At 36.4% G+C, this 10,092-nt stretch overlaps 1 protein-coding gene across 1 annotated transcript; it reads right to left on the bottom strand.

Annotated features, from left to right (window-relative positions):
- Positions 1-936: 936 nt before the first annotated feature.
- LOC140172787 (5'-nucleotidase-like) lies at positions 937-7,814 on the bottom strand. The gene is made up of 7 exons (XM_072195913.1): positions 7,397-7,814; positions 6,605-6,824; positions 5,964-6,149; positions 4,848-5,051; positions 3,435-3,689; positions 1,563-1,721; positions 937-950 (listed from the first exon to the last, which is right to left on the bottom strand). Exons 1-7 carry the CDS (start codon positions 7,733-7,735, stop codon positions 937-939), a joined length of 1,377 nt encoding a protein of 458 aa, XP_072052014.1. The 5' UTR covers positions 7,736-7,814.
- Positions 7,815-10,092: the final 2,278 nt, after the last annotated feature.

Here is a 10,092-nt window from a genome sequence, read left to right as displayed (position 1 = left end):
ATAACACTAAAGCTTCTACAACTCGGCTAAAAGGATTCTTAGAAATATCGTACGTCACTAGTATACCTGGAAATAATAAAATCGTGCACTGTGAGAAACCAGTAGGTCATGCGTCATGCGAAGATAACTGATGAATTGAGAGGCTATGATTTCTTACGCCTTGTGCTTTACTTACTCTTACGCCTTTCTTACTAGTCAAAATCACGTGATTTGAATATTTAGACTGTCGTAAGCACTACCAAGGCGTAGAAATCTTAACCTCTCATATGTCTCTAGAGAGATGCAATCTTAGTCTGCAACGCATGCTGAAACTGGAGTAGGATAACTTCCAGACAAGTGAGAAAGAGGTTAACACAAGGAACTCTTTTCTTTTGTATGTATGTGTCCCTGCACAGGGGCGTACTAAGAGCCTTGTGGGCCTATGGACAATGAGCAGTACGAGGCCCTTTTATCATCTTTATCAGCCCTATCGCTTTTGCTTAATTGGGGCCCTGAACTCTCGGGGTTCAGATTCAGATTCAGATTCAGATTAAATTTATTTCAAATTCGTGGCCCGTAGGCCAAATTACATGAAATATTACATTTGCAATGTTTACATTAAAAGACATAAAAAACATATAAAATATACATGAAAACACCATAAAATTACTCATAGAAATTAATTGCAGTTGTTGAGGCAAAATCTCACAGTCCCACAGCTCACACACCCCTATATCTTCTCCACACACACCTTACATATACACACACCCCCCCCCCCACACACACCCTTACATACACTCACACCCGAACTATCAGCCCTCCATATACACACCCCCACACACACCACAGATGCACCCCAGAATTTAATTTAATAAAACAGTAATTAATAAATAACATAACAAAATATTGCACATAAATATTTGGACCTGCCAAATTATAAGGGGCAAATTCAATACATCAAGATAAAAATGCTGTCATAAAATCACATTTAAACACACCAGCTGAATATGAACATGATGAGATGCACTAATTAAGTAGATGAGTGAGATAGGGTATTGAGCTGTTCCCATATCTTTTTGTTTTGGTTCTGGGGACATGATACTTATGGCACTGTCTAAGGGTCATATTGTGGGTCCTCATATTGTGTGGAAACCATTCTGAGTACCTATCAGATTCAACACATTTTTGAGCAAACTGTGTACAGAGATGTAGTCTTCTATCATTCAAAGTTTGGACTTCATCCACCCTGTCCACTCGCTTGCAACGCCCTGCCCCATATGACACTGTATGACGTACGCTTTGTCTATGTCATGTGCCTTCGATTAGATTGTCTTTCTTTCCAGCATACAAACATGAATCATATGGACATTATGCTGTAAGTTTCGAGGCATACTCGGCCAACCAAACGTCATGTATTTCTGAACATTTATATTGTGTTTAAAGAATTTGAAGGAGAATTCTTCAAACAGGATATTAACGTTGCACCACGACATATTAGGAGGTTCGCCGCTGTACAATGCACACATTCCTACAACAGAGGTAGCACAGTTGAGGTATTTTCGTCTCAGTTAAAAATGACTTACCCGAAAATTGCATAAATTCCTCTCGGAAAGTAGAATCAGGATCATAAGCCGCCACAGCTGTCTCGAGAGTAAATTTCAAATCACTCCCTCTTATATCGATTGCGTCAATTGTTGTTTGAAAAGGAAGAACACCGACCACATCCTCAAAGAGTATATCACCTGTAATTAGATTAAGTTATCATTAGAGAATGAATTTGGAGAAAACCTTCTGATAATTACAAACACTCGCTGAGCAGCAAGACCTTCCCTCTACGCTTTTAATCCGATAAGCTGATTATCTATTTGTTTTCATGAATTGGAAGACATTCTTTGATGTATTACTGAGCTCAATCATCTGAAATTACTGGAGCGTGAGCCACCCAGGCTGGTGGCTCAGCATAGTATTTTATTAACAGAAGGTTTTTCTCCAAATTCGTTTCCTAATGAATTAGATCCCCAGTCCTAAATGAGTACAAGGGGTATCTTAAGTTTATCGAATTGCACAATACTTCCAGTTTCAATTCGTTGAACTCCTATGGCCACTTGAAATGTTTGGTTGGCTATCATAGTCCCATTGATATCCAACCGTCAATTTGGCTTTATGATTGGTTATTCTGACGCCTTGACTTATGTAGCCCAAAACCTCACAATTCCATGAATGGTAGGAAGGAATCAGGAATTGTCTGTCGTGCAAGTCTACTACCTTTCTGCCATAAACTTGTAGACAAGCTACTGGATGCGCTCTTTAAAGGGCAGGTCTATTGCAAAAACAACATCATATCATTGGCAAGCTAATATTATGAGGACAATGAAAATGACTCCTTTTTTGAGAAAATAAGACGTTTAAAATTGATATTCCGCAAAAAACTAACTGTAAGCGGTGAGTTCCCGGAACTAAATCATATTTCTTTATTTGCAAGGGGTAGGTGACTAACACTGCCATTAAAACAGCTGGAATAGGTGTAACAAGCAACAAGGACATTTTATAAACATATTTTATCAAACATTAAAAGGAATTATTTGTATAAAGCTTTAAAGCGTAATTTCCAGTTACGAAATAGCGCCACCAATTTTGTAAAAGAGTGAAAATTAAAGTTGAGAATCACTCAAAAGCATCTTTATACATCAGCATGATATCACTTTTAGCTGGTTTAAGCCTAAATTTTGGTTGTACATGTTTTGTTTGAAAAACTTATAAATGGTCCCATCAAACAACCGTGTGCAGGATTGCAGAGCTTCAATCGGGAGGTGGCGCTAACCCGTCAGCGTTACATAGTATTATTGGGCTATTCCACTTGAAATTTGCCATATCCCTGTGAAAGATTTAAGAAAAGTCTGACACAGAGGGAGTATAATTTTTAATTAAATTGGCTAGAAGTAATGATTTTGAAACCAATACTCTCCCTGTTTTACAGCTTTACCTATTTATATCTTTCACAACTAGAGTATTTCAAATGAAGTTACCTCTATTCTTTTTGAAACCCATACACTATGTGTGAAATACTTAAGCTAAATCTTCCACGGGGGAGTTTGCATACGCTCTGCATGTGGAATAAAATCTTCCACGGGGGATTTTGCATTTAATTTGAAATGGGATAGCCATTGTTAGGCTGATTAGCCTCCATAAAAATCTTTTGTGGCGATTAGTCTCGGCTGATTCACATATATTTATTGGAGCAAATAAATCTCTGGTGTTTTCAATGGTTTGATTTGATGTAACCGAATACGTTCTTTCTCGATTTGACGTAAACAAAATACCTGCAGTTTGAATATTACCATGATGACGAGTTCATTTTTGATAGGATTAACAGGGAGGATGATGATTGAGATCGTCAATCGGATTACCAAGTTGAAAAATCAAATCTTATTATCCTAAGTGACTATATTGCGTACCTTGATTAATTGAGCCTCGGATAGTACCGCAAACTTCGATGGCAACACTCATGTTTGTCCAGCCTTGGTCTGAAGCTTTGTCAGGTACAAACGCCCGTACATAAGCATCGGTGACCAAGTTTCCTAAATTACATTCACGAAAGCAACAGGTTTCATAGGCTCCCTGAAGGATCACATTGGATCTTCCGATGACTTCGTTTGAAATGTTGCGAACAGGAGCTCCCCATTTGGAAATATCAGTGAGTATATCAGGATCTGAAAATGTCAAAGTCTTATACGATAAAGTGCTATAGTTTCATGCAATAAAATGTTACCGACGAATCCCTAAATATGAGTGTACTGTAAAATGTTACCTACGAATCCCTAAATGTGAGTGTCCTGTAAAATGTTATCAACGAATCCCTAAATGAGTGTCTTTTAAAGTGTTACCGATGAATCCCTAAATATGTGTGACTTTTAAATTGTTACCGAAGATTGAATCCCTAAATATGAGTGTCTTGTAAAATGTTACCTACGAATCCCTAAAGGTGAGTGTCCTGTAAAATGTTACCAACGAATCCTTAAATGAGTGTCTTTTAAAGTGTTACCGATGAATCCCTAAATATGTGTGACTTTTAAAGTGTTACCGACGAATCCCTAAATATGAGTGTCCTTTAAATAATACTGTAACCGACGAATCAATAAATATGAGTGTTGATATGGCCACCTATTATAGTAATATAAGAATTGATGACTATTAATATACTATTAGTATATTGATGAAATAACCGGTTTGACATATTTTTCATTTTAAATCCCGACAAAACTTTCTTGTCGTGATTTATTGCCTAAAATTATCTACCAAGTTAAATTCGCCTCAGTGGAAATTGAATTGTATTTACATTATCTCAATATAATGTTCTTTCAATAAAATAATCAAAGCTAGTCGAGGCGTTCGTTTGGGGTCCATTTCTGAGGTCTACTTTCGTTTTTTGTTGCAAACTTTGTTTTGGCTTTAAAGCCTTAATGTACGATTTCCGTTAAATTTTAATTTGGTTATTCTTTATTCAAAATATTGAAAAAAATATTAGTAATAACCGACGGGAAAGGTGAAAGAAACCCCACTGGATATTTTGGTCATTTAACACGCAGTTCTATGGGAGGACATATTATCAAAATTTTTAAATTATGATAATATGTCGAACTTTGCTCTGTTGACATACAAAGACAACAAATTTGGCCGATTCCATTTAGGTGCAAGTTGGGACATGTGTAAACATTACAAATATGCAAAAGAAAATCAGGTTTGAAAAAAATTAACCAATTTCATATTATAAGATCATACATTACGGCTTTAAAAGGACATTATAAGCTAATATAGTATCTCAAAATAAATACAAACGCGCTAAACTCTCACACAGTCTCTGTACTCACCTTGTTCAACAGTATCGTCTAACAATACAGGATTGCCAGAATATTCCACCACCTCGCCTTGATCATTAAAGACTACGTCTAAACGTCCTAAGTATTTGGCGTGGGCATAATCTTGGACTACCAATACACGTCTGGTTGAATCGTGGGTTTGTGTAACAACAGTTGGATATTCTCCTCGTGGTGTATCTGTACTTGGTGGTGTGCCTGTTATTTGTATATTATTGTAAATGGTATAAAAGCAAATCATATATTGGGCTGTTCCGTTTGGTATCCATACACCCCTATGGAAGACATGATCTTAATCTTACACACACGGGGTGTAGATTGCAGATAATCCCATTTCACACTTCATGTGTGGAAGATGAAGGTCATGTCTTTCATAGAGGAGGAATGAATTTCAACTGGATTAGCCCAGTACACGTTTTTTTTAGAGAATTTCAAAAGTTTGGTATTGTAAATAATGGCAAATTACATTTAAAAGAAAAATGCATTGCTCTTTTTGCTTTGTTTAACAATTGCAAATTAGAAATGGTTGCTCAAGGATTTGTATCAAGTTATTCAACTTTCAAAGTCCGCGATGGTCTTTTTAACATGCAAAATAGATCAATTAGCCTTTTCGAGATAGGGCGTACACAATAGAAGGGCAGGCTTCAATATGGGAAAAACCCGGCAAATTCAAAAGACTTTACCCATTTCGTGCAGCGCCATCTTATCATGTACATTGTTTGAATAGGGATATGAGTTTTTTTATATGCCTAGTTCAGAAGAAATATTGTTACTGCATCTTATTGCTTCTAATAGTTTTTTTAGTGTGGAAATGTTTGACAAGTGTGCAATGTGCAAGTATGCATATTAGGGCAACAAAGTGAAATTGGAACTATCAAGCTTTCGTCAGGAGATAGAGTAGCGCTGACTTTTTCAGGAAAAAGTTCCTAAGAATGAGACATGTAGGCCGCCCCTTGCCTATAACTGATGGCTCTGAAAAGAGCCGTTCACTTAAAACTGCCCCTTGTCAACGGAGAACAAGTACACATCGCATAACATGCCTTACCTGCTAATATAAAAAGTTTTGGTGGCCCTGAAAAGAGCCGTTCACTGAAATATATTGTACTTTACCTGTATACAAGAAAGTGTCCGAATGGCCTCCAACGACTATATCAACACCTCTAACACGGGCAGCAACTTCAAGATCTTTCTCATACCCGGAGTGACCGAGTGCAATGATTATATCTATACCTTCGTCAATTAACATATCAACTTCTCTTTGAACTGTTTCTACTTCATCTTCAAATATGGTGGCTCCTATAAAGCGACGAAACAGACCAAATGAGATGATTGAACATTTCATTATTTGTTGCATTGTGATCAACTAGATTTTTAGAAAATATAATTTTGAATAGAATTCGCCATTCATCAGAAAGATGGGGAAAAAAGAATCAAACATACTGTAAAGGATAAAAAAAGTTCGGGAAAGAAAAAATAGCAAAGAGATAAAATAAAAGAAGAACTAGAATTGATGAAAGAAATTGCAGAATTACGAACAAACAAAATAAGGCTAAAGAACGAATAAATGGATGAATGAATGAATGAATGGACGAATGAATGAATGAATGAATGAATGAATGAATGGACAAATGAATGAATGAATGTATGAATGAATGAATGAATGAATGAAATCTAGACAAGAATGAAATAAATGAATGAACAACGAACGAACGAACGAATGAATGAATTTATAAAACCAAACAAAATCATACCAACAGAAGCATGTGAAAGGACGGGCGTTTCTCTGTACGTATATCCAACTATCCCGATGCGTTCTCCATTGACATCTTTGATGACACTTTTTGTGAACAGTCCTTGCAGTGAAGTCTCATTACTGACATCGACATTGGCACTTACCACGTCGAAGTTGACGTTGCGAAGAAATCTGGCCAAAACCTCTGGTCCCAAGTCAAATTCGTGATTACCTATGGCCTGTATCATGTTATGAATGGTAAATTATTGCAAAAGTTATTCAATTAATTTTTAAATAATTGTAAGGCTCTTATTTCCCAGACATATTATCAGAAAGTTAAAAACGTTGACCCAGTCAAATAAAAGATAACAGGACTAAAATCTGGCTTATAGATTTTATAACACGCATGAGCTCATAATCAATTATGAATTAAAATAATATCAAAGTAGGCCTACTCAGTCAGAAGGCAATCATAATTTCCGGTTCATGGTTTACGGAACAAAGGGCCATACACCGAATATTCAGCGTAGAATATTCGTTCAACAAGTATTCGTAATGATTTTTTTGGTGGAAATATATTATCAATTTTACTTCATCAAACATTCGTTGCATCGATTCACAGACCAGAGTAGGCCTAAGATGGTCTATGGTCGGTTATTAAATTCCCTGTCTTGGCGCCTTTCATTTTTTTATAAAAAGTGAATACTTAAAAGTATACTAATTCGAGGATGAACCAGGCCTACTAAGTTTTTAGATGAATAAAGTAGTGATATGATGATGAGGAGGAGGATGTCAAAAATCCAAGACTTACCATGGCATCGTAACCGATTTTATTCATAAAATGTGCCGCAGCATCTCCTTGATAATAATGAAACCAAGTTGTTCCTTGAAACTGATCACCGCCATCCAGCAACAATACGTTGTCTATCTCTGTCCTTGTTTGGTTTACAACCGTCTGTATTCGAGCAGCTCCACCAAAGCAGTCTCCTGCATTTGCTGAAGCCAAACTACACCGGACGGTGCCGGAATCAAATTGTGTTATGCGACCATGTACATCATTTGTATGTAGAATGGTCAAGTCATATGCAAACGCGTTATTTAAAGTCAAAAGGAAAACGCTTAGAACAATTTCTGTGAAATAAGCTGCCATACTAATAGACCTATACCAATGTAATAGCGCTAATAAGTAGTCCACATTAATTGCGGAACATAACGTGAAATGTGGTATAAACACGAGCTAACACGGGCGTATAAAGCACCGAAGAGTAGGCCTAAGTAATCACATAACATTTACCAAACCGTGCCAAATCAATGATTTTTGCTAATGCGCGCAGTATTTCATATTTACCTTGAAACATGCTTGACTACTGATGCCTGATATGACATATTGAATACCGGTGAGTCAATTCTGTCAAATTTCTGAGTCTGACCAATGATATGCTTCGTTCAACAACACAGTAACATAATGAAATATACATGATATTAAAGAAAATTGAAATTTGTAAGCATATAGGTGCAAAAAAGAAGAATGGAATAAAAAAGAATAGGACTTAAAGAGGAAGAAGAGAAAATGAAGAACGAAGAACAATTATTCAGGCATCTCATTGGGATCTTTGTAACATTTCTGCAAAACCGTAACTTCAAAAATAAATAAATAAATAAATAAATAAAAATAAACAAAATAAAATAAAACTGCTTTCCAATTGAGCTAAATATCTGAATCATCCCATAAATACGCAGATTGCGGTAAAAAAATATCACGATCAGGTAATAAACACGCATGACGATACAAGGTGTCTCTAAAAGAACTACGCCGTCGGAACCTTAATTTTGTGGTATATTTATGCATAAAAGGAAGACAAAATAGTTGATGCAATTAAGAGATTAGACGGTTTTCATATACTTTTTGAATGTTGAACATTGACTGCTTTGTTCTTGAAATAACAATTTCAAGTAAATATCTCACTTTTGATCCGTTCCGCGAATGGAAAAATAAATCAATGATCTGTGCCTGAAATATCAAGCACTATACTAGTAAACTATTTTCGCCCGGATGTGGCAGTGACGTCAACGCGTATGTATGCGGCGTCTTTAAGCGCGTGCGTGTCACGCCATCGCTTTGAGCGAACACTAGCGATTTGAAGCTGCGACCAATGAAATTTGCATTGACGTCACTGCCACATCAGGTGAAAAATGATATAGACAATGTATTGCACATGAGATACGATTTTCATAAATGTTGAATCGTAATTCAAGAACGGAATTAACGGTCAATTGTCAAAAATATTCTTAAAATGTGTAATAGTTGTTTTATTACTATAAAAATAACGTTAGCTATTTAATTTTGTTTGATTCGGGAATTACTAGCTGCTGAAGGATAAAACTCGGGATTGCATTCGGTAGTGGCAAGGGCTTTAATTCACTTCAACATGGCTCATGAGATATGTGTTCATCACTTGGCCTAAATAATCCTTAATACTTCCGAGGTGTTTCATGCTTTCACAGGCTGCGGCACTATATCCCAATTTGCCCATTAAGAAGACTGCATCGAAAGTGTGGGAAACAGTATGGGTTGAAGAAAAATTGTGCCAAGTTTCATGCTTTTATCCCTTAATGAGCAATTATTGCTGTATTTTGCACCAATCGCTTAGACCATGTAGAAGAAGAAGAATCATGGAATCCGCATCCTCTCGCAGTGAGCAATGATTGGTGCTATCAACATCAATGCTACACATATCTCTCGAGTGAACTGACATCCAACGGGCGTAATGGGTGTAGTTGCGCTGCTTTCTCCAAAAATGGTGCTTCTTTCACCAATCACTCTATCTCCAGGAAACAGGCTTCTTTCGGCACTGCTCCACTGTATTTGACAGATGTGTTGTTTTACAAACCAGACTCCAGCGATTCGACAGAAGAACTTTAATCCTTTCATGAGGAAGAGCACATTTGTGTACTCAAATAAAAATAGCTCAATTATTGGTTATGTAAACTGGTTAAAAATGTACTTCTTTTTGAAGCACAATGACGACCAACACAATAATGTAGAGTTTACAATCACTCATGACATTCTGTCATAATATATTTAGTAAAGGCTATTGCGCCTGTCAGATCTGTATCCAGATGATAATAATTTTAACATTTTTCGTAAAGTACGTTTCAATCCGCAGTAGACCCTATGTCTTACTTTGGTCCATTTTCGTAGCTTTGAAATTACCATATGCTCACAGCGTGTCGGTGAAGACATAACTGTTTAGCCCTGAGGGCACACAACGGTATCCGTATATATAGATATAGGTCTGTCTAGAATTATTACAAACATGATGTTTATTAGCAAACCATTTGGGATTTTCCCAAATGTTCTAATAATAGACATTAACATTTCACCTTACATCACTTCCTGTGGGTTTTCCCATGATGTCATACTCTCTTTACAATCTCAGGGATTTTCCCCTTGACATAAATAGTCTAAAATAATGATGTTGTTATTGCAATCATAGGGTTTTTTTT

This window comes from Amphiura filiformis, chromosome 16, assembly GCF_039555335.1.
Source record: "Amphiura filiformis chromosome 16, Afil_fr2py, whole genome shotgun sequence".
Taxonomy (NCBI): domain Eukaryota; kingdom Metazoa; phylum Echinodermata; class Ophiuroidea; order Amphilepidida; family Amphiuridae; genus Amphiura; species Amphiura filiformis.
This window is presented reverse-complemented; position numbering and strand designations above follow the sequence as displayed.